Source organism: Spinacia oleracea, chromosome 1, assembly GCF_020520425.1.
Source record: "Spinacia oleracea cultivar Varoflay chromosome 1, BTI_SOV_V1, whole genome shotgun sequence".
In the NCBI taxonomy this organism is placed as follows: domain Eukaryota; kingdom Viridiplantae; phylum Streptophyta; class Magnoliopsida; order Caryophyllales; family Amaranthaceae; genus Spinacia; species Spinacia oleracea.
Window position 1 is genome coordinate 128,783,168 of NC_079487.1, and position 23,880 is coordinate 128,807,047.

Consider the following 23,880-nt stretch of genomic DNA (forward strand, 5'->3'; position numbering starts at 1 on the left):
TGGATCAATTACTTGCTTATATTCCACGTTGCTTAGTTTATCCAACTCAGGATCTCCTTAACTTAGCATTATCCCTCTAAGGATCTCGGAACCTATTATGCAACATAACTTAACCAATTGTCAGGAGTTTGCTTTGTCATCAGCAAAACTTTAGGATCAACAATCATAGACTAAAATATAACGATAAATATACATGACCATTTCATTCACAAAAGTAAACCCATGTCCCAACTACAACGATGCACTAGACAATACGTTTCTACGCATACAACAACACTAGCAAAAAGAAATGTGAATACGCAATCAATAATCTAAATCAGTTGATAATTGATGATCACTTAACCACCAACAAATGTTTATCAGGTTTTAGGCAACTAAGAAAATTGGACTCGGAATTCTCCCATGTCAAGGTCGTCAGCCAGAAAAACACATTCATTTTGGGGAAGAATGTTGTTTGCATACTGAAATTCCTTCCAACCATCTGTCAAAACATTGATGTTGTTTCTCTTATGGTATAACACAGGCCAATCTCTTCCGGATGGATCCTTAAGTATGACCAGCTTCTGCTTCACATACAATCTTTGCCGCCACATCATCGGCAATTCCCCAGGCAACTCCTGCAAAAGAACGGCAAGCAGTTATTTTTACTGATGTACTGCTTGAAAAGAATCTCCAATTCTAGTCTGTTTTGATAAAAGAAAATACGAAAAATGATGAAGGTCGTAACATGCGACCTTTAACCCGTGTCACAATGATGACATGACATGCTTATGTGTCATGATTTAAATTGGAAACTAAAGTCGAAAACTGAGACAAAAGCTAACATACCAGGTAAGATGCATTTTCTGGTGATGCTAAGCAAGTCATTCTGAATGCAGCTGCAGCTTCAAGATCGCAGAAATCGGCAGGTTCTTGCTTCACAACTCTGTTTGCCTCATCATCATCTTTCATAGGATTTGCATTACCCTTAACCTTCCTCTTTAAAGACATGTTAGAATCAAATGAGGTATCAGGCGACACATTCCCAGAAATCTCTTGTTTGAATTCTTTTGGTTCTTGCTTGACTACCCTCAATTTTCCACCTGATCAGCAGAGAACTGAATTAAAACAAGAATATCGGAGGTTGTTTGCAGTTAAATTTAAGTCACAGCAACATGAACGGATCAAGAACCTGGTGGTGGCTGACTAAAACCTGATGCAGCTGAAGCATCCCATGTGCGTGATTCGTGAATAGTTTTCGAGGGAGGAACTGGTCTGGAAGGCATGTTAAGACTTGGATAAACGCTGGGAAATGGTTGGTTTACAGAACCCGACAACTTTTCTTCATAATTTTCTGACAGAAGAAGAAGGAAACAGAATGAGGGAAGTTTCAAATGCAATTCATCTACATAAAGATAAAAGCCCAAGTTCACTTGAAGGTAATACAAATACTTTACAGTTAAATTTAAGTCACACCACGGCAAACAACGATACTACATTTACCATGAAGTTGGAGAGGCGGCATTTTATGGTATGCTGGTAATTTCGCATCATATAACAGGGGCACGGTATATCATTGTTATTTTTTTATACCATTCTTTTTTTCTATATCATTGTTTTCATTTTTGATACCATTTTTTATACTATTGAAAGTTCAATGTATTTACAGAATTGCCATGTTACGTATTTGGCTGGCAATACATAACCGTTATGGGAATTTACTTCCTCCATTTACCATTTCTACGAAAACCAGATAGAGAAAGAGAACTTTGTGTGACCATTTTCAACAGAATATGAGCAAAGAAATTACTTATAAGATTTAAACACAAAGGGATCAAGAACCTGGTGTCTGACTAAAATCTGATGTTGCTGAAGGCTTCCAAGTGTGTGATTCACGGATAGTTTTCGAGGGACGAACCAAACTGGAAGGCATGCTAAGTCTTGGAGAAACGCTGGGAAATGGTTTGTTTACAGAATTTGGCAACTTTTCTTGATTATTTTCTGACATAAAACAAAGGAAACAACAGAATGAGGAAAATGCAATTCACCTAAATAAAGATAAAAGGCCAAGGTCACAATCACTAACTTGAAGGTACTACATTTCCTTGAATAAGTGGGAACTTATTTGTATCAATTGAAGGATCTCCATTATGAGCTTCATGAAATGCACCTTGACTAAGTGGGTACTTCTTTGTATCAATTGAAGCATTTCCAGTATGAGCTTTACCGGTCTTGTTGGAGGTGAAACTTGGTTCCATGCCGGAAAACTCCAAGGCAGATAGATCAAGTAAGCGTTCCCTATCGTCTTCTCTAGCTAAACTTGATTCTCTGTCAGTCATGAAGCATGGCTCCATTAGAAAATCAACCTCCGGAACCAGCTGGGGCCTTTCAATGCCGTATTCCTGCCTTCCAACCTTTTCTGCTACCACAACGGACTTCTGTACATCATTTACATCATCATGAGTCCAAATGATGTCACTCATGTCAACCTCGGATTGGGGAACAGCATAGGTATTGCAACAGTCGTTTCCTTGTGATGGTTTTTGTTTCTCATACAAGGGATCTGAAGGAGATTTCCTGGTAATAGAATTTCTTGTAGTTTTAGGTATCTTGTTCTTAAAGCTGTGTACACCAGTATGTGTTTTTTCATATCCACTTCTTCCATAAATTTCAACAAAGAAGCACGAATCCATGGTGTAACGGAATAACAGAAAATCCCCTTGCTCAAGGTCATGATCCTTGGTAAATTTATACCATCCTGTATTGAAGCTAAGAGAGCCATTTACTTTAGACAGGTTAACTTCCCATTGCTTGCCTGTTGAATCCTCCAGATATGCCTTTCTTCCAACTTCTGAAGTAAGAATTTTGCTAAATTTTGGAGGCACAAACTGCAAAAACAGATAGGATATTAGAAACAACATCTGCTATACAAATATACAATAGCTCATTAAAACAGTAAAATCAGTGGACAGAAAATAATTGAATGAAAGTAGGGAGAAATAGGGCCTTTAAAACCACACACCAGACACTCAGCAAAACCCTTGCCAAACATGACTTTAAAAAACGGAGGAATCTTTGGCGGAAGACCACACTTTCCTCGATGGAACAGCAAACACTTTCTCGAACATTCACCACAAGCCTTAACCTCGTAATCCATCTGGCACAATGGTAAGCACCTAACTGAAAAGACATTATTGACCATTAGCAAGTAAGTTTCACTCACATTAAAAGGAAGAAGACGATACAACAAGCTCACAGAGTAACAAAGTCAATATCCAAATATCCAATATATACATTGCAGTGCATGACAATAATAGAAAGATACATTGACTACAGTAGTTTTCAGCAACATTGGGACAAGGTAAGAGTCGTCTACTACTTTACTATGTGACCTTTGTCATTCTATAGCACGAGAGATGGCTCTAAAGCTCTAAGTTGTCACTTCTAAAAGCAACATTTACAAATAACCAAAGATATAATGCCATTATACGAAGTAAATTCCAAGAAAGTAATTCAAGCATATGAACTTGAGAAACCATGACAGGAGGAAATTGAAAAAATGCTTCCTAGTAAAAGCACATCCAAAGAGTGGCATTACGTTCTAATCATGCTTATTGCATCGGTTAAGCTCTTATATCAACATTGATGAAACAACATCCAAAGTTAAACTAACTCCCCACCACAGCAACGTACTAGTAAGGAACACATTATCTAACTTGAACCTTGGCTTCCACAGTCAAAATGATAATAATAAAACCAACAAAACTAACTAAACACTCTGGATTGTCATTGAATATCGTCTAATTTTTTAGCTTAATCATCCGTGAACTGATCATTGATTAGAAGAGAACAACTGACATTCATATAAGACTTTAAAGAACTCCACGTAGAGGTCACAAGTTCAAGTCTCCTAACACACTACAATTGCGGATACAAGTTCAAGTCTCCTTTGCACACTATAATTGTCTATACAAGTTCAAGTCTCCTTTGCACACTATAATCGTCGATACAAGTTCAAGTCTCCTTAACCACGATTTAATGTACCCAACATAACACAACAAATTACCAACGACTCGTTAGATAGACCCAAATACCATAGCATCCTCAGTGAATAATTTCTTGTTTTGGGCTCACATAATATACAAGCAATACAATAAAATATACATACAATTGAAGGGCATAAAACTAAAGTTCACAAACTAGGATCAAATGTACTTAGTACCCAATATAAAGCACGGTCGAATAACTATAGATCTATCAAACTAATACTTGAAGGATAAAAAAAAACATTAATGATTTGTGCTTTACAATGCAGAATTGTAATTGTAACCGTTATGTATTTTTTCTAAATTTGTATATGATATATCTATTTTATCATTGTAGAGGTAGTATGACTCATTATTAATTATATTGTACTTTACCTTTCAAAAAAAACATGAACTCAACCTACTTTTTTCTCATTTTAAGTGCTTGCTTTTGTAAATCCTAGGTAAATAAAAGTATAATTGATCCTAAAAATCCAAAAAAAAAATTATCAAAGAAAGAACAAGTTTTTTTTTTTTGTTTGACAGGAAGAACTATTCCATTAATAACTTGTCCTCAATGACAATGAGAGCAATGTTTGGGTGACATCAAAGAAAGAACAAGTTACTGCACTTGCAGAACAAACATGAAAGCCAAAGCTTCTAAAACAGCGTTTGGTTCAACATATATTAAAAAAGTTCCATCTTTTTGCAAAGAAATTTAAACGGAATTATGCTAATAATTCTAAGAGAAAATTACCCCAGATACATAAAAACAAATGCCACAATTCGGAGAAAACTAAACATGTATTTCTCTCTCAAAAAATTGAAAACGAGAAATTAAGCACACCCAAAAAAAATTACAATTTCCATAATTTTCTGTATATTTTTTCTCACCTCCTGTATCACACCCTCTCTTCAAATGGTGCCCAAGAAAGCGAAAATGGTTAACAGTGAAGATTTAAACAAGAAATGAACAAAATTGCAAGTACAATTCAAGCAGAAATTAAGCACATTTAAGCAAAATTGAGTAAAAATGAAAGAAATGTAGAACAGTGCCTTAAGTTAGAGTGAGAGAGATGGTTTAGCTGGTTGGTTCTCGGTTGTCAGAGTTTAAAGACTCTGAATTCTGAACTCAAATCGCTACAAGAATCTCCAAAAGATAGAGTACACACTTTGGGAAAGGAAAAAAATTAAGTAGTTCCATTATGATGACATTTTTGGTTACCGACTTACCGTTTCCTTTTTTCCTAAAATGCATGGAGGGAGTACAGATTAGGACCATTAGGTGAGGGTGTGAGTCTGGGGGTTGAAAATTTTAAATGACGTGATAGGAATATGAAGTGTTAAAAGTCGTCCCAATATAGTACATAAGTTTGTATCATGATACAAGCTTAAAATGCATAAATTTGTACCATAATACAAGCTTGAAATGTATAAATCATAGTATCCAAATCTGTTTCAATCTATCCCATTATTAGTGTTATTCTTGAGATTTAATGCTACCTGTTTTTTCAATGTTTCACGTTAAAGTTTTTAATTGGTGAAGAGTACTAGACAACAGCATTTCTAGAAGAAAAAAAAAAATGAGCAATCAAAATTCTCGGTATGGAATCCACTAGCAATAGCAATTTATATTACCAAAACATTTTACAAATATACAAGGTTGGAATGATCTTGATCTTAACCTCTTAAAGTCCGTCGCCAACGAATGATTATCTTTCCCTTTTTTTTCTTTTTTTTTGGAAAGAACAATTTCATTAGTAATTAGTCATACGACATCTACAATGATAAAATAGATCTGCATATCACAGATTCAAAGAAAATACATAACTATTACAATCAAAACAATTAGTCTCCCCTCTCGACCGGGCACATCATATTTTTTTTTTTTAGTGGAATAATCGACGGACTTTAAAATGTTACCATCAAGATTTTTGCGAGGGCAAAAATTAGTCTCCCCCTCGCTACCTAAGTCCATTATTTGTCTCTATTTCCAAAGGCTGTTGCCGCTAAGCTAGCTATGACGCCTAAAAGAAGTCTATCAAAATGTTATCCCATATTTATTCTTTTTACATTGAAAGTTGTACTGGTGGATAAGATATCAATCAACACAAATTCTTATTTACAAAGGTTGTACAATAAATATTGTACACCGGAGTAAAAGTTAACTCAAAATGTTTAAAAGTTAAGCTTATATATGTAAAAGTTATCTATTTGTAAGTGATTTTTTTTTTCATTTTAATAAAACTTATTTCTTCAAAATCACTAATAATGTATAAAATCAATCATTTAACCCTTTAGAATATTTATCTATCAATTTTTTTTACTAATATAAAAGTTAATCAAAACTAGGTTAAAGTTACAAAAAAATGAGTAAAAGTTATCTTGGTGTACAATAAATTTATTGTACACCTTGTGCGCGCAAGACCTTTTTGATCAATCAATGTAGAGTACCAGAAAGATTTTTAATTTTAACAAATGAAAATGACATACATGCATAAGATCACCTCAAAATTGTTTGGCAATTTAATCTTAGAAATCTGAAAAACCTAACAAAATGATTATCTCACATTAACTTCAACTCATCTAACTATCAAATTTATTCCTTTGTCTCTAAACCAAAAACATAATTTCACGAGTGTACAATACTACTAGTCTACTAGTGTGCTAGTACAAATCATGAATGATTAAACTCGGAAAGATAACTGATGAATATATTCATTTATTTACGAAAAAATCTGCTTCATATGACAAGCTCAACTTAACTGATACTATGATAGTAATAATCATCAGGTAATGAAACTAATACCAAGATAAAAAAAAAAGCATACATTCAACCATTACAATGTACTTCAGTCTGATCTCCTGCTGTTAGAATATGTACAACAACAACAGCAGCAAATCACTTTATCAGATAAAAAAGAGAATCATTATCTGGATTTTGGTTCACAAATCCTAAATTCGATTCGATCTTTAGAAATCTAGGATAAACATACTACGATCAACTGGCCTAACAGAAATTTATTCAGATAAAGGCGACACAATTTGGACACGAATTATACCCTCATCCTTATTCTCGACTTCAAAAGTACACTCATCACCAGGTTGGATGCTATTAGACTTCCTAAATTCTTTCCACCCACTACCCAAAACCTCAAAGCCTTTCCTCAGATGGTGTACAACTGGCCAAAGTCTTCCAACAGGATCTCGAAGTAAAACCAGGTTCTGTTCCAAATTTTCATCTTGTCTGTGTATCTTTACTGGTAAAGGCTTCGGTAACTCCTGCAGAAGTTAAAATAATGGGTTATAGATGAACTGCACCACAGGAAGTTAGAAACTTGCAAAATGTACAAAAGTTCTGCTAAAGAAGTGGAAAGCAAAGTTTGTAGATACAGAAGTTTCTCAACAGACCAAAATGAAATGACTTAGGGGGAGTTCAGTTCACTCTATTCTGGAATCAGATATGGGTTTGAAATCGACAAATTCCATATTGTTGTTTGGTTCAGAAAACTTACAACATTAAAATCTGAGGGGTAACCAACAAATTGGCAGTAGTATACTACTATAGACTATAGTATGAGTCACTTTTATTGATCTTAGACACAGACCAAACACGAAAAAGAAGTCCAGAACTTTCTGAACAGTTTAAAGGTTTTGAGTTTATTGCAAGGTTGTCAAAGAATTCCATATTACTTTGTACTACATATAAGTCAATATTGTGCAACAGAAGAAAAAATCAGGAAACAAAGCATCATGGTTCATGAACAATAACAGGAACAGGACAGAATTTATTAAAGATCAGCATGATTTACTAGCAGTAAAAATCAACAAAATGCTAACATGAAAGCAGGATATCAGGCTATGAGAACTGAGAAGTCAGAACTTACAAGGAAATATTCACTGTCTTGCTGCACCAAACATGTGATTTTGATGTCTGGTACAGATGAAGAATCACACAACTCGGGAGCTTCTTTCTTCAAACTCATGTCTGTGTTACCTTTATATTCGACTATAGCAGTCGAGTGACTGCCAATATATTTGTTCTTAGCCTTGTGACCCTTATTGCCAAATAAGACTGCACTATCCCTCGAAAGAGTATTAGCGTTAAGGGCACAAATGACGTCACCAGGTTGCGGTTCTTGCTTGACTATTCTCATTCTTTCACCTGATACAATAGATAAACTAAATCAACAGAGAAAGACAAATATCATATATGTACATTTGAAAACTGTTAAAATTATGCTAACACAGAAAAGGAATATATACGAGGAGGACCTGGAGGCTCAAAGGGAGATGCTAGAGCTGAGAACTCATTCGGATTTGGAAATGTGAGAGAATCCAGGGGCATACTGAAGTTCAAAGGCATGTCGACCCTATTGTTGGGTAGCGCTACAACTACACATTCCTTTCTTGACCAGTCTGCTTCATCTGTAAAAGAAGCCAATCAACTATATAGATAAGTGAGAAGAAACAGAACAATGTAAATCCACAAATAGACACAAACTCAAGGAACTAACTTGAGAGCTCAAAAGTATTTTCAGTCATTTGGTATTTCACAACATCAGGCGAGGCCTCTTCAATTTGAGTTTCTTGCAACGCGGTGCACACTTTAGAGCATGTATTCCCTATTAGCATACTCATTTTATCAGTATCAACTCTATTTCCGGGCTTCTCAAAAACAGACAGATCATATAAATCGCTCCTATCATCTTCTTTTCCTGAACTTGTGTTTCTGTTAGTCATGAAGAATGACTCTAACAGAAAATCTGTTGCAGGAACTACTTTAGGCCGCTTATTGGTATTCCCTTGCCTTGTAACATTATCAACATTTACTCCTATATCAGCTGATTTTTCTACATTACACAAATCATCCTTCCTTTGAGTGACATTAACCGCAGGACTAGCATCCTTGAAAGAATCTAAGCATTCTGTTGCTGGTGTTTCTTTATCAGTCGAATCACAAGGATCGGCAAGTTTAGTTCTCTTGTTCTGATAGTTCATGCCACTGTAAATCATTGGCTTCTCACACCCACTTCTACCAAAAATTTGAACAATAAAATGTGATCCCTTGAAATAATGTAATACCACAAAATCACCCAGCTCAATGGCATGATCCACACAAAATTCATTCCATCCCTTTTGAAAGGCAAGTGAGCCGTTTACATTAGACAGGTTAACTTCCCATTTTTGCCCTGTTGAATCCTCAAAATAAGTGTTTTTACCTTCCATTGCCATGATAGTTTTGGCAAATCTAGGAGGTACAATCTGCAAACATATATATAGGAACTATACTGAAATACAAGTTGAAAAAAGTACTTCAGATGCCAAACAAGAAAACTCAGTGAGGTTGATTGAACAAGGTTAATGTGATCATACCAGAAGTTGAGAAAATTGGATACCAAACATGATTTTGAAGAATGAAGAAACTATTGGGTAAGGATCAAGCTTCGACCTATGGAGTGACGAACAGCTACGCGAGCACTCAGCACATGCCTCCATCTTGCCACCCATGATTCTCCGATTGCAGACTGTTGACAGACGGTTGAACAACTGCATAAGAAATCCCCAGTCATCACAAACTTAACAATGTCATAGAAATCAACAGAACAACAAAGCACAGGAATTGGTTGAGATTTCTTCCATACAAACATCACATACCATTAGCTGGTAAAACTCTATGAATTGGTTTAACCCTTTTCACAAACACAACTTTAACAAACTAATTAACATTAGTAAACAAGGTTGAATCTCTTCACATCACTGAAACTTGTGGCTACCTAAATACCCAAAGAGTAAACTTCAAAACACTCTACAGTCTATATTGAATGAAATAACATGAGTGTCAGAAAATAGTATTAATTTCCAATTCAAGCAATTAATGTCAATAACATTGATAGCATTTTTTTTACATTTTACTACAGTTGGTAAATATTACTCCACTAAAAAAAATCTGCAAAGGAATGCCAATTGTAAGGTAGATGAAAAACAAACATTTCCCAAGGATCTGTATTCTGTAACCTGACTATTGCAGACTTGCAGTATTCCATATTAGACAAGGACAACCCACATTCCAAATACTCATACCCAACATGTTCAACCAAACATAATTTACGCCAAAAGGGGTCATATAAACATAATATCCACTTCTTCATGGGTATTCGAAAGTTTTAAATTTTCATCTAATGATCTATATAGTGAGACATGGTGTACAAGGTTAAAGTACAACCAATCAAAATAGTCAAAACGGAGCGACCGGAGTACTTGAATTATATAATCTTCTACATCGATTCAGGTATCGAACACCTGTGGCTAAAAACTCATTGAAACAACTATGAAAATAATTCATGTCTTGTGAACTCTTTCGGGTTAAGCTTAGGGAACATCAAATTCACGTCTCGTAACGTTTTATGTAACAAATTTTAGGTATCAAAGTTACAGTAATTCTATATTAACATTCAATACATATTCTAGCTATATAAATCAACATAAGGAATAGAAAATTAAGAATCTGAATATCTGATAACGCCATTATCCAAATTAAATGAAAATTCAATAGAAGTGCATGTAACAATAAAAAAATTAATGAAATGAATTCTGAAATACGAAATTAAATTAAATTAAATGAGCATAATAATTCATACTCCGTAATAGTAAAACCCTAAATGAATAGAAGAGTAAAATTGTACAAAATTAGTTGAAAATCTACCTTTAGATGAATTCGAATTGATGACGAGCAGTGGAACTGTAGAAGAAAATGGTTTGTTTTAATTCAGCGCAAGAAAACACCAAAAAATCAATTTCAGTCGCCTTTTCCTTTTTTTTTCTTAAAGGTTTTTATTTTATTTTATTTTATTAGCATCAATTTTATTACTTCAGTGTGCACAAATGCCGATAGGCGACTGTGAATGGTGGTCTTGACGGCGGCGATTTGTGTGAAAAGATGATTAAGGTGTGTTCGGAGGTAGGTTTATTAGCACTCCGTCGCGGTTAGTGTTTTGATGGGTAAAATACTGACGTTTTTTAGTGTAAATGAGTCCAAAAGTCAATATAATATCTTAATTCTTGACCATTAGATCAATACATCATCAGTAAATACTAATGTCTTTCAAAAATTTCATTTGAGAACTCGTGTAATCATATATTTTTTTTTAGATGTATCCGAATTCACCTTAAATATTCAGGAGATTAAATTGAATTTTGAGTTGGGGTGATCATGAGTTTCATTATGCTAAAACAAAGTCTCAATGAAAACGTCATGGAGTCACGTTCTATATAGTCACCTAAATCTAGACATACGTTGAGTCGTCATACCGATATGCTAAAACAAAGTCTCAATTGTGTCATGTATGCTCATGCAATGGCCAATTTTGTGTCTCACTCGAACAACCCGCATGACGACCCAACATATGTCTAGATTTAGGTAACATAAACGAGTTACATATAACATAACATAACAAGTTTCGTTTCCTAAAATTTAGACAGTGTCCAAAGAGTGAAGATCTCTTCATGATTCAGGAAACAAGGGATTGGTTAAACGATAAACGAAGATGCAAAGAGTGTGTGAAAGAGCCAACTAAAGACATTGAACATTGGATGCAAATGGGAATCGTTATTAAAATAGATGGACAAAACAAACAAATATAATAACCTTAACAACAATTTTTTGTATTTTCTGACCATCATTCTAATCATTACGTGTAAGAAAAAGCAAATTAGCAAGAGAACAAGGGTAGTTTGCGTTTACTATCATGAATTTAGACTCGGCCCTAAACCGGCTTAAAAAGGGACACGGAAGAGGGTCTCCGATAGAAAAGGGCCCCAAAATTTAAATTTGGTTTTACTGTATATTAAAAATAAAATTTTAAACTCAAAGATCTCCAAATACGTGAAAGAGAGAGAAGTGTAATTTATTTATTTTCTTTTTCATCCCTATAAAAGAAAAGAGAAGTGTTAGAGTATGAAAAATAGTGTATTATAACTTTTTTTCATTTTTATTAGTTAATTTGATTACGGTTTCATATTTTTTACATGAACTTTTCATTAGTATATGAGTAGTTTACTGTATTTTTTTGATATGGACTAAAAACTAATACAAACATCTAACAACTAATCTTTTAATGACTATTTTGTTTTGATAAGAACCTTTAATTACTAGGTAGGCCAAATTTTAATAAGGTTTCATTTTATTCGATTTATTTTGTCTAAATTTTATCTTAACTTATCTGAACTTATTCGAACTTAACTTCTTCTTTTTTTGAATTAAAATTAATTCATTAATAAAAAGTCATACGACATCTACAAAAGAAATCTGAATCTATCAAATACATAACAAATCGAATCAAATAAAACTCGTTTTCTGCAAAACTACGATCATCGCGCATCGAACATCTTGTATACCCTCTAACACATCGTTGTTTGATACAACCTTCAACGAGGGGGTCTTTTGATCTGTTGTAATTTTGATATCGAATTAAATCAGATTCAATTGATTGTAGATGTAGAACTGACATCTGCTGCGACACCGCACAAATCAATTTTTCCTGCGAAATTAAATAATATTTTCCCTCGTACACCAGAAATTTAGAATCCTCTAACCTAAGAAAATTTCTCCCTAAAAGGAGAAGAAAAACCCTGTCTTTCGAGGGAGAACAATTCCTCGCACAAGGAGGAAGTATTATTAAAACCCAAAAAATCAAACAAAATTAGAAAAAGAACAACAAGATAAAAAGATCGAGGCTTTCCACCGATAAAATCGATGGAAGCCCCTTCGAAATTCACTTATTCGAACTTAACTTAACTTATCTGAACTTAATTTATCTGAAAAAAACTTATTTTATTTAAAATAAACTTATTTGTGTGTGAAAATGTATAAAAAAACTATTTTTCCTGAAATTATTGTGTCGAAAATAAAGCAAAATAAGCCGAACATAATCGAATCCAGCTAATACAAACATCTAACGACTAAATTCAAGTCACACCATCAAAGATGCTAACCCAAGTCACTGCATCAAAAAAAAAAAATCAACATTACAAACATATATTGGGATCATTTATGCCTAGAACGCTCTTTTTTTTTTTTTTAAGGGAAGAATGCACATATCTTTTCTTGATTCATTCTAATTACTCCACAACAACCAAGACCATTGACCAAATAATAGCTCATTTACTTTTCTGTTTTTTTTCCTTAATAATTTGGCTAACTTATTAAAGAAAAAAAATAGGATCAACAATGTCTAGCCAAACATTGAAAATACACCGTTTATTTAGCGAGACGAGTAGACGACTTCATTACAATGTCCAAAACGAAAAGAGAAATAAGGCCCTGTTCTTTTTGGTTTAATTTCAGTTTCAGGACTTATATGGCAGTTCAGTTCAGTTCAGTTCAGTTTAATTCAGTTTAACTCAATTCAATTTAATTTAATTTAATTTAATAATAATAATAATAATAATAATATTATCATTATTATTATTATTATTAATATTACTTATATTATTATTTATATTATTGTATTACTTATTATTTATATTTATATTTATATTAATATTATTATTTATATTATTATTTATTATTAATTATTTATTATTTATTATTTATTATTTATTATTTATTATTTATTATTTATTATTTATTATTTATTATTTATTATTTATTATTTATTATTTATTATTTATTATTTATTATTATTATTTATTATTTATTATTTATTATTATTATTTATTATTATTATTTATTATTTATTATTTATTATTTATTATTTATTATTTATTATTTATTATTTATTATTTATTATTTATTATTTATTATTTATTATTTATTATTATTATTATTATATTATTTATTATTTATTATTTATTATTTATTATTTATTATTTATTATTTATTATTTATTATTATTATTATTTATTATTTATTATTTATTATTTATTATTTATTATTTATTATTTATTATTTATTATTTATTATTTATTATTTATTATTTATTATTTATTATTTATTATTTATTATTTATTATTTATTATTATTTATTATTTATTATTTATTATTTATTATTTATTATTTATTATTTATTATTTATTATTTATTATTTATTATTTATTATTTATTATTTATTATTTATTATTTATTATTATATTATTATTTATTATTTATTATTTATTATTTATTATTTATTATTTATTATTTATTATTTATTATTTATTATTTATTATTTATTATTTATTATTTATTATTTATTATTTATTATTTATTATTTATTATTTATTATTTATTTCGGTAATAAATATTCTGTTAAGTTCAGTTCAGTTCAATTCAGTTCAGTCCAGTTCAGTTCAGTTCAGTTCAGTTCAGCTCTAAAGAACAGGGCCTAACTTGATTTGAAAGAAGGCTTTAACACTACCACGGCACCACCACACGTTATCAATAATAGGTCATTTACTTTGACACTTTGTTACAATTGTTGTTGCAGTTCAATCAAATATCGAAGAGCTTGAGAAATGCAATAAACAAAGATCAAGGGCTTGTTTTTTGAGCTTTGACTGGCTGAACTAAATTAAGTTGAACTCAAGTTGAACTCAATCGAACTGAATTGAATGGAACTAAATGAAACTGAACTTAATAAAATGGAATGAATAATAAATAATAAGTAATATATACGAAGTAATAAATACAAAGTAATAAATAATAAGTAATTAATAAATAAAAAATAAATAAATAATAAAAATAAGGATTAATAAATGAGTAATAAATAACAAATACGTAGTACTCCGGAGTAAATGAGTAATCAACTACGTATTTACTCCGGAGTAATAAATAACAAATACGTAGTACTCCGGAGTAATAAATAACAAATACGTAGTACTCCGTTGATTACTCATTTACTCCGTATTATAACAAATAAATGAGTAATAAATAATACGGAGTAAATGAGTAAATAATAAATAATGATTGTGAAGAAAAGAAACGAAAGAGAAGAGAAAAGAGAGAGGAGGAAAGGGAGATGCTTGATCAGTTGATTACTTGATTGTACTGTGGAGAAAAGATGCTAGAGAAAATATGCTAGGAGAGGAAAGCTCTATTAAGTTCAGTTTAGTTCAGTTCAGTAAAAAAAAGCTTAGAAAAATAGGGCCTAAATAAATAAAAAATGTGTTTGATGGATGACTTGATAAATTTGTCCATTATTCCGAATTATATTTCTTGTTCAATGTTTGTATAAAATTCTTGTATAAAATTCTAATTTTCTCACACTAAATTTTACTCATTTCATGAAAAGTAATTTTAGGGGGGAAAACAACAAGTTCAAGAAAAATATACAAGGGCTATCGAAATACTCCCTCCATTTCTTTTGATGTATCCATTTGGAATCTGGTGTGGTTTTTAAGAAAATTGGAAAATTGGTTTGTATGGGTGTAAGTGTAATGATTGGGTGTAAGAGATTATAATAAATAAAGGAGTGAAAAAATAATAAAGAAATAAGGTAAGAGAGAGGAGTGATAATGATGGGTGATAAAGGAGGTGAGAGGGTGGGTATATGGAGAAGGGAAAATAATTAAATATTATGGGTGAGGAAAATTAGGTGGGAATATGAGTAGAATCTTTAGGTATTTTGGTAATTAGATAGAAATGTAAGGGTATTTTAGGATAAAATGTATGTCCAATAATAGAATAGATATTAAATGGATACAACAATATGAAACGCTTAAAATGGAAACGGATACAACAAAAAGAAACGGAGGGAGTACAATTTACCATCATAATATGTTCCAATAAGTATAGACAGGTTCAGTTAAGTTTAACTTAGGTAGATATAATACGGATTATTAATGTTATTTCTTATTCCTGTAAAACAAAAAAGAGATAATTTAGATAAGTTCAAGTAAGTACAGTAAAATCGGGTGAATAAAGCACACCCTGATTCAAAATAAGTTAATAAAATAAATTGAGGTTATTGTAAAAATAAGAGTTGCCCCATTCACCCTAAATTGTGTAATTAGTGATATTTCCATCTTTATGTTCAACTGCTAAATCATCCTGTCTACTTCAATTTACGACATGTTTACAACCCTATAGGTCTAGATCATACATGTATGTGATAGACCTAATGTCAACGTTAAGTTAACTTATTGACTCGCCGAATATTTTTGATCATTATTTTCTTATTACTACATACGGAGTATAATTTTCGTACAATATTGTTGATAATGAATCTATCAGAAAAATAATTTAAAAAATATATACAAGTAAAATTTAATTTGGCATAAAACTCGTTTTTCAAAGGTGGTTTCTAACAAATTTCCGGAAAGGAATTCCTCTCACCGTGTCAATGTGTCACGGTTCATGAAATGGAGGATACGTACATCCTCCTTATCTCCACAGTCCACAGTTGAAAATGCGAACAATCATAAAGGCCAATCCGCAAAAGACCACTTCAGAACTTTCAAGAACAAAATTGAAAAAATTGGGGTTTACTTTACCAGTTTACCCACAATTATTAAAAAAAAAACAGATTAGGTTTCATTGTTGTCAAAACACCAGGCTGTGACGCTGACTCATCAAACATACCAAACCAAACCCTTCCGAAAACTACCAAAGAAAAACCTCCATTTTTCTTCAAAAAAAAGCTCCATAAATTTTCAAAATTTTCAATTTATTTAGTCCATTTTCGTAAAATTAAAGGCCGAATCTTTTGTGGGTTTCCTTTAATTTGCATAATTTGGGCGTTTTATGCCTTATAATTGACTGAATTGGAGATAAAGAGTGAGCAATTGAGTTTTGTTTTTGCTCATCAATGGTGGGTTATCAGCTAGTAAAGTCCTCAACTTGCAATGAATCTCTCAAAGTCATCGAAGCTGATATTCAACATGCTAATATTCTGTAAAGTTTCTTCCTTTTTCCCCAATAATTTTTTTCTTATTTCTTTTATTTTATTTTATTTTGTTGTACTTGCTAACTTCATTTCTGGGTTTATTTGTTAAACTAATTTCTGCTGGTCTAATTTTGTGCTACATAGACATGAGTTGGACTTTTCTGATGTCAAATTATTGACTTTGTATTCAAGTTCATATTATTTTATGATGTTATTGACTTGTTCAAGGGGAGAAATAGTTTTCAAGTTCAATTTATTGATGAAAATGTGTGACCATTAAATTTCAAGTTCATGAAATTTGTGAGAATCATAATAAGTTATACGTGGTAATTTGTAATTTTCTGTGGTTATGATTTTGATGGCATAAACCAAAATGGAGGTTCATAGTAAGGTGAATGAAGTTAAATACATATGCTGCAGTACTTGATATTCTAAATTCAGAGTTTGTTTTTCCCGGTTCTTTGATGTTTGAGTTTGTTGTTATACTGTTATGACGTATATTTGTAGGCAGTAGGGTTGATTTTGAATCTGTGTTAAAAATTGAGATGTTTATGAATATTGGACTATGAAGGATTTTTGGAGAAAACATTGTATATAGTGATTCCTTTGGGTTTGATCATAGTTATCGTGTAAACAAGTGGATTTTCTGTGAATTATTTTGTTCCTTCTAAAACGCCGTTACCATTCTTTTGATTTGATTGTATGTAAAGGAAATAACTAAAGAATTTGCTGTTATAAGGTTCCTTACACCTAAAGTTGATTGTAATTGTTGCCTGACCTGCTGTTTTTCCCTGTCCTAGGGCTGCTTCTATTCCAAGAAACAAAAGTGGGAATTGGCTTCAGATGAAACTAGTTCACAATGACTTGGCACCCCTTATCCTTTACTTGCTCCAGTGGATTGATTGCTCTTGTACATGTCTACTTCCAAGCTGCTTGAATCTTTTCTATGTTGTAGTATACAAGGTTAGTTTTTCGGGTCTTGCTTTGTTGTTTTATGTTCGAGAAATAAAATGAATATGAAGTAGATGATTATGTTGCACCGAATAATATGTTTTCATAGCTTACAGGTAAATTCAGATGGTAGACCAGATATCTCATCATATGGAAGGAGAGCAACACTAAGGGAATTCTATGGTATGTTCCCTACTCTTGCAGCGGCCAACTTTACGCTTCTTTTCTATAAGCACAATGGGAAATCTTCTCGTACTTCAGTTTCAAGTTGTCGTAAAGATACCAATTGAGAATTGTCGTGATATATAATGACAATCGTCATTCAGAAAACTATTGCTGAGTTTGGATTTTTCAAATATGGAATTCTTTTAACTGAGATAAATATGAGAATACTTTTCTTTACTATCTGTTGTATGTGTACAAATGATGACTCCTGACTTCTACTTACCCCCCCCCCCCCCCCGGGTCTATCCAAATGTTACCTATGACAGTTTGCTACATTTTGATATCTTGTTATAATTGGCACAGAAGATCTTATGGTGTTAATAATGTGTGCAAAATGTTATTTTCTCTCCTAAATAAGAACCGAAATTTAGGTACAAATAAGCAATACAAAGCATAAGACAAGTTGTCTTTAATGAACTCGAATACTTATTGCCAGCCGAGGCTTTGAGAAAGTTCTTAAGCCTATGCCTCTCACAGTTGCTTGATGTTTATCAATTTCCAGCTTTCTATGACTCTTGAATGGCAGGATATATTAAAATACTTGCTAACTTAAATCCAGAATTTTGTATAAGAGCTTGAGCCTGGTCGCCTTCCTGTTTTCGTTTTAATGTGAACTGGGCAAGTGTGTGTTGTGGGAAAAATCTCATCCCCTTTTACCCACTGTTCATGACTCTTAATATTAAGTTCCTTGGCAAACATTTGGCTCTGCTGCTCACTGTGTTACATTTTGAAGATCTGGGTACTAAGCCAAATTTGTTTCTTCTCTAGCTTGCCCTGCCTCTGGAAAATAAAAAAACCTATCCCCGTTTCTCTGTGAACTGCATCAACAAACTTACTAAAGGAAGTCATGTTTTCTGTCATGGTCTGTTTTCTTTCCTAAAGTCTTGGAACTCCTTTTTTTCGCTCACTTGTTTTACAATAAGCGTTGTTTTCATGTGTAATACCTATTTCAGGATGGCTTTCGACCTCAGTCCAACTCTGCTGACTTCTACCATTCTGTTTAGATTCAGCCTGCTGATCTCTTTGTTAGTCTTTATTAGATTCAAGACATAAGAAAGGACAAAGGAGAATCTTCATGTCTTCACGTCTTATCACCTACCTTTAAAGAGTATAAGTCTAAACACTTCTGTTAGGTGGATCCCCATGTATTTCCAACCTAGGGAAACCTCGTACTAGATCTCTCATCTACCAGGCAACTACTTCCTTTACCCTTCTCACTTCTATGTCCATTCTTCAAGATATATTCGAGTAATTGATGGCTGATTGTCAGGTGAATTATTTGTCCAATTAGCTTGGTGTAATTTGAAGGGAGCAGAACTGAGATACACTCTGATCCTCTTTATGGATTGATGCTATTGCTTGTTGGGCTACTTTTCTTATTGCTTGCTTGAAATTGCTTAAACAATCTTCATTTGTTGCATCTAGAAAACCAATCTCACATTATTTTCATTAGTTTACACTTTACATGATATTTTCTTCCGTAAAAGCAAAATTAAAAAGTTATGGCAAAACTAGACATAGATGCTAAAGTATGCATTCTGCACTTTTGCAGTTGATTTAACACAACTTAATTATATAGTTACTTTCTCAAACCTAAAAGGCAGCACAATACACCAATTTCCCCGTTAATAGCCAAAGATTTCCATATGTTTTGCGGTTGTTTGATAGAGAAACATATATCTGTTGGAGTAGTGCTGATGCTGGATGCCTGAACATGTTTTTTTATATAGGATGTTGCTTGTAAAACTGGCATCATGTTGCTTCTCTTACTTGTCACAAGAAATCATAATTACTTCCTGGTAGACACTTTCATATAGACTTTGCAAGAAGTCATAATTTCATCCTTGAATGTTTCTCTGCAGCTGTTATCTTACCCTATCTTCAGCGACTCCATGGGAATTTATCTGAGCTAGACGATGTTGCAAATGTGAGTAACAGTTCAGAGTTGGCAGTTAGGAAGATTGCTCAGGAAAGTAGAAAGCTTTCAGACATTGATTTTGATAGGGAAGACGAGTGTGGAATCTGCTTGGAGCCTTGCACCAAAATGGTGTTGCCTAATTGCTGTCATTCAATGTGCATCAACTGTTACCGGGACTGGTAAGTTAATTTGTAAAAATAATTTTGCCTTTGAAAACCTGAATAAAGTGATAACAAATATTCCATGCTGGCATTGTCTAAGTAATTGGAATCCTCGAATTTTGCATATTGTAGGAATTTGAGGTCAGAATCGTGTCCATTCTGTCGGGGTAGTATAAAGAGAGTTCAGTCAGGTGACCTCTGGGTTCTGACCTGCGGGACTGATGTGGTTGACCCGAAAACTGTTATGAAGGAGGATATATTGCGTTTGTATCTCTATATTAACAGTCTGCCAAAGGATGTTCCTGATGCTCTGTTCTTAATGTATTATGAGTACTTAATCTAATGATGCTAAAACCAGGAAGACATTTGTACAGAGTTAAAAATGAAAACGAATTCAAACAATTGTAAATATTGTTCAAAGGCTGTTTCATCAAAATGTAGAATAATGTATATGGTTCAGTGTACAATCAACTATCGGGCTGCATATAATTCATGCTTCATTGCTGAAAGTTCTGACACATGGTGCAAATCTTTGTTATACTTGCATATTCTGCATTTGAATTTGTACTATGTAGGTTTTTATCTTGAGTTCTTAGATACACTATATGATATGACAATTTTAGAATCAGGGATGGCTTGGTGGTTTATCCCGGCATCTCCCCTGTGGGTAAGACAAGATCATAATTAGATTCCCGTTAGCAGGTTGGCGGACTTGGTTCGGCTTTTTAATCAAGCCCGATTAATCCTTGCATGTGGCTAAACTGGCCCTAGCGGCCGAGCCCTTACCTCTGTGGTGAGGCGGGTGTTCAGTGTTCTAAGTTGGGGGTTAGATGGTTTTGATAAAACTGGAAGTAATTACCCCACAAAACGATATGTGAATTAGCCTTTCCATTTATGTAAAACAAATTGCTCGAAAGAGATCAGCTTGGAGGCTGGGGCAAAACGTATGGGATTAGATGATCAGTCTGATCCTTGGTTCTTTGAGGCTTAAACTTGACCGGCTGGTGCTGTGGTGCAGAATACTGTCTCGCAGGTCCAAAGTGGTCCTCTTGATTCTGTAGCTACCTTAGGGTGCGTTTTATTCACCTGGTTTTCACTTATTTTCCTGAACTTATCTTATCTGAACTTATTTGAACTTAGATTGTATTTGGTGAACCTTTATTTTTCTTGAACTTAACTGTACTTATCTGAACTTATGTTTCCTAAAATAAGTGAAAATAAGGTGAACAGAGCAAAACCTTAATGCCCTGTATGGTTGTATGCAAGAATAGGGTACAACTTAGACTAGGAGATGCTCACGCTACTCACGAGGGGAACTCTTAATGTGTCGGATACAAGAATAGGGTACGACTTCGAACAGTTACAGTAATGTTACTGCCCCTGGGAAGTTATACCTTTTAGTTATAGTCAAGATGTCTTAGAAAAATCTTCCTGTCCTTCACCTAACAAATCACTCTTATTTCTTTGATTCATATTGGAGTGTCTGGAAACAATAATAATCCAAGTACAAGCTAAACTTACAAGGCCCCTGAACCCTAAAAGGCCCGAAGTGAATACTATTGGTAATATGTAAAACTCGAGAGAACTCATACATGTCCCTTCTTATTAAGCAAGTCTAGAAACGAAGGATGAGAGTACCCTCCTTGCAGGAGCAATCCTGATACAGCCTTATTCATGGCTTCAGTCAAGTGTACCCCATCCCAATTTATGTACTGAGAAGGGTTGGGGCACGACTTTGCAGTGGCGGACCCACACACGGAGAAGAAACCGTAGTTGTAGGGGGGTTCCCCGGACCCACAACACACCTTGAAGGCCTCCTTGAACCCATACTTGCTCGAGCTCTTCATGATATCGCGGTATGCATTGTAGTAATCAGCGTAGATAATGTTCGACTGAGGGAACTTCTTTCTAAGGTTATGGATTTTGGCTTGGAGGAGGGTGTTGTGGGTGTAGCTCTGGTTGTTGGAGCTTCGAACACAGCCTAAGTCGTCTCTGTCATTTGTTGGAGCCAAATACATTGCTAGTGTTAGGCATCCTGTAGGAGGTAAGCCTTGTACGACTACATGTTTTGCTCCTTTCTTTAGTATTGCCTGCAGTTTGCATAAGATACAGGAATTTAGTATGATGTAATCAATAATGTTAGACCTGGTAATGAAATTGATACCCTTTTCCCGGAAACTGATTTGGCACACTACTTTGTGAACAGAGTACGGAAAACTAACATAGTGGGTGTGCCAAAATCATTTCCCCCCACTTACAAATACAGGCGGGTAATGGGTTACTTCAGTCTGAATTTAAGGTTATGTTTACGCCTAACCGAACCCACCCCGATAGTTGGTCCCATCTGACTCGACTCAGACCCGGAGCTGAGCCTTGCTCAACTACTTTTACTTATGTTATGTGTTCATGTATTCCTATTAATGAGCAAGTTGTCTGACATTTATGAGTTTCATCACTTAGGCAGTTGGTAGTAGTTGGACAGTGATTACTTCTACAAGTTGTGCTGAAAGTTAGTTGATGTTTGAAAATTTTGCCATACTCCCTTCGTCCAGATTTAATAGTCGCCGACTCGCCGCATTATACGCATTGATAGTGTAATTTGAACTAGTTAACGTGACAATTAAATTCTGACACATGAATTGAGGTCTCAGGAATGATAAGTGGTAGATCAAGATTATGAGTAATTAATTACCTCAAGGAAGTTAGAAATCCTTGTAATGGCCAAATTCTGAATGAGACTCTTGCTTACGCCAGTCTCAGCAGAATAAGCATAATCATTGGCTCCGATTTCTCCAACCCAAATCAGTGCATCATTAAACAATGCAACGCATCTCACCGGATCATTCCCACTACACCCACCTTGCTTTTCCAAATACTTGTTAAACCAGCTCAACTGAGTCCCAAGTGACTCAGGGGTAATGTCAAAGGTGAGATTGTTCTTAACAAAGAATCTATGCTCTATCGCTGTCGACCCTGCCACCGCGAAGTTTACACCGTTGGAGAATCCCCCGCCGGAGCGATAAGCGGGGAGGAACGGAAGGGATAGGGTTTGGGTAACGAAGTCGATGACTAAGCGGCCATCGGAGTAGCGGTTGGTGGGGTGGTGGAAGTATGTGACGCCATAAGGAAGGTTAGAAACGAAGTTGAACCCTGATGGTCCTGTCGCTGATACTGTGTTGCCAGTATCGGTGTAGGAGTCGCCAAAGGCGTAGACTTTGGCGAATGGTTTTCGGTGGGTTGGTTGTGATCCCTTTTTTGGTGGTGCGACGGAGGCGGATGATTGGGTGGATGAGAGGAGGAAGATGAGTAGTAGTGTGATGAGTGTTGGGAGAGGAATGTGGGAATAGTGAGAAAAAGAGAGTTTTGAAGTCATTTTTTGTTATTGTTTGTTGGATTTGAGAGTAATAGTGTGGAATAGTATTAAAGTTATGGAACTTGTGTGGGGTGTTTGGGTGGATTTATACTTTTATAGGACCTCCCTTCTCTTGTAGTGAACGCATTCGGAGTGATTAGAGCTACTTTGTGAGTAAGATACCCATAAGACCATAATATTTATACACGTACATACATAACATAAATAGCCGGGTTTGAATAAATGCACTCGTCTTTTTTTAACTTTTTTTGTGATTTATCACCTAATAATAATGTTTTATCGTATCAGATAGGTAATCTATTTATTAATCATACCCTAAGTCCCTAACAACTTAACAAGTACGTAGTACGAAGTAATAAAGTTTCATTTCAATCTTTCATAAAAA

At 33.7% G+C, this 23,880-nt stretch overlaps 4 protein-coding genes across 9 annotated transcripts; 1 reads left to right on the forward strand and 3 right to left on the reverse strand.

The window, feature by feature from the left end:
• Nucleotides 1–178: 178 nt before the first annotated feature.
• On the reverse strand, nucleotides 179–5,240 carry LOC110794539 (uncharacterized). Of its 3 annotated transcripts, none has more exons than XM_056827837.1 (7): nucleotides 5,061–5,240; nucleotides 3,002–3,159; nucleotides 2,150–2,867; nucleotides 1,822–1,980; nucleotides 1,172–1,333; nucleotides 829–1,082; nucleotides 179–617 (listed from the first exon to the last, which is right to left on the reverse strand). In XM_056827837.1, exons 2-7 carry the CDS (start codon nucleotides 3,134–3,136, stop codon nucleotides 375–377), a joined length of 1,671 nt encoding a protein of 556 aa, XP_056683815.1. In that variant the 5' UTR covers nucleotides 3,137–3,159; nucleotides 5,061–5,240; the 3' UTR covers nucleotides 179–374. The 3 variants fall into 3 exon arrangements, with proteins under 3 accessions (XP_056683815.1, XP_021855210.1, XP_056683814.1); XM_021999518.2 differs by having other exon boundaries at nucleotides 2,066–2,867; nucleotides 5,061–5,237; XM_056827836.1 differs by lacking the exon at nucleotides 5,061–5,240 and adding an exon at nucleotides 4,899–5,042 and having other exon boundaries at nucleotides 2,066–2,867.
• A 1,558-nt stretch (nucleotides 5,241–6,798) lies between these two features.
• On the reverse strand, nucleotides 6,799–10,981 carry LOC110794586 (B3 domain-containing protein Os01g0905400). 4 transcript variants are annotated; one of them, XM_021999561.2, is made up of 6 exons: nucleotides 10,711–10,981; nucleotides 9,381–9,554; nucleotides 8,522–9,269; nucleotides 8,280–8,432; nucleotides 7,892–8,169; nucleotides 6,799–7,286 (listed from the first exon to the last, which is right to left on the reverse strand). In XM_021999561.2, exons 2-6 carry the CDS (start codon nucleotides 9,513–9,515, stop codon nucleotides 7,026–7,028), a joined length of 1,575 nt encoding a protein of 524 aa, XP_021855253.1. In that variant the 5' UTR covers nucleotides 9,516–9,554; nucleotides 10,711–10,981; the 3' UTR covers nucleotides 6,799–7,025. The 4 variants fall into 4 exon arrangements, with proteins under 4 accessions (XP_021855253.1, XP_056683816.1, XP_021855252.1 ...); XM_056827838.1 differs by lacking the exon at nucleotides 10,711–10,981 and adding an exon at nucleotides 9,663–9,907 and having other exon boundaries at nucleotides 9,381–9,532; XM_021999560.2 differs by lacking the exon at nucleotides 10,711–10,981 and adding an exon at nucleotides 9,663–9,906.
• A 5,436-nt stretch (nucleotides 10,982–16,417) lies between these two features.
• Nucleotides 16,418–20,638, forward strand: LOC110794540 (E3 ubiquitin-protein ligase AIRP2). The gene is made up of 5 exons (XM_021999519.2): nucleotides 16,418–16,875; nucleotides 17,668–17,830; nucleotides 17,935–18,001; nucleotides 19,906–20,140; nucleotides 20,255–20,638. The coding sequence occupies exons 1-5, from the start codon at nucleotides 16,790–16,792 to the stop codon at nucleotides 20,463–20,465; spliced, it is 762 nt and encodes a 253-aa protein (XP_021855211.2). The 5' UTR covers nucleotides 16,418–16,789; the 3' UTR covers nucleotides 20,466–20,638.
• A 921-nt stretch (nucleotides 20,639–21,559) lies between these two features.
• Nucleotides 21,560–23,640, reverse strand: LOC110794541 (GDSL esterase/lipase At3g48460). Its single transcript, XM_021999520.2, has 2 exons — nucleotides 22,815–23,640; nucleotides 21,560–22,212 (listed from the first exon to the last, which is right to left on the reverse strand). Exons 1-2 carry the CDS (start codon nucleotides 23,493–23,495, stop codon nucleotides 21,709–21,711), a joined length of 1,185 nt encoding a protein of 394 aa, XP_021855212.1. The 5' UTR covers nucleotides 23,496–23,640; the 3' UTR covers nucleotides 21,560–21,708.
• Nucleotides 23,641–23,880: the final 240 nt, after the last annotated feature.

What these genes read in the sequence shown, in the direction of transcription:
- LOC110794540 (XM_021999519.2), top strand. Translation starts at nt 16,790, where the DNA reads ATGGTGGGTTATCAGCTAGTAAAGTCCTCAACTTGCAATGAATCTCTC. An exon ending in ATTCAACATGCTAATATTCT is followed by an intron (nt 16,876 to 17,667) that starts GTAAAGTTTCTT and finishes TCCCTGTCCTAG; the next exon opens with GGCTGCTTCTATTCCAAGAA. An exon ending in TCTATGTTGTAGTATACAAG is followed by an intron (nt 17,831 to 17,934) that starts GTTAGTTTTTCG and finishes CATAGCTTACAG; the next exon opens with GTAAATTCAGATGGTAGACC.
- LOC110794586 (XM_021999560.2), bottom strand. An exon ending in ATCTCCCTTTGAGCCTCCAG is followed by an intron (nt 8,170 to 8,279) that starts GTCCTCCTCGTA and finishes CTATTGTATCAG; the next exon opens with GTGAAAGAATGAGAATAGTC. An exon ending in AAGACAGTGAATATTTCCTT is followed by an intron (nt 7,287 to 7,891) that starts GTAAGTTCTGAC and finishes TAACTTCTGCAG; the next exon opens with GAGTTACCGAAGCCTTTACC.
- LOC110794541 (XM_021999520.2), bottom strand. Translation starts at nt 23,495, where the DNA reads ATGACTTCAAAACTCTCTTTTTCTCACTATTCCCACATTCCTCTCCCA. An exon ending in GGATTTCTAACTTCCTTGAG is followed by an intron (nt 22,213 to 22,814) that starts GTAATTAATTAC and finishes TGCAAACTGCAG; the next exon opens with GCAATACTAAAGAAAGGAGC.
- LOC110794539 (XM_021999518.2), bottom strand. Translation starts at nt 3,136, where the DNA reads ATGGATTACGAGGTTAAGGCTTGTGGTGAATGTTCGAGAAAGTGTTTG. An exon ending in AGATTTTAGTCAGACACCAG is followed by an intron (nt 1,334 to 1,821) that starts GTTCTTGATCCC and finishes TTCTTCTGTCAG; the next exon opens with AAAATTATGAAGAAAAGTTG. An exon ending in TTTTAGTCAGCCACCACCAG is followed by an intron (nt 1,083 to 1,171) that starts GTTCTTGATCCG and finishes TCTGCTGATCAG; the next exon opens with GTGGAAAATTGAGGGTAGTC.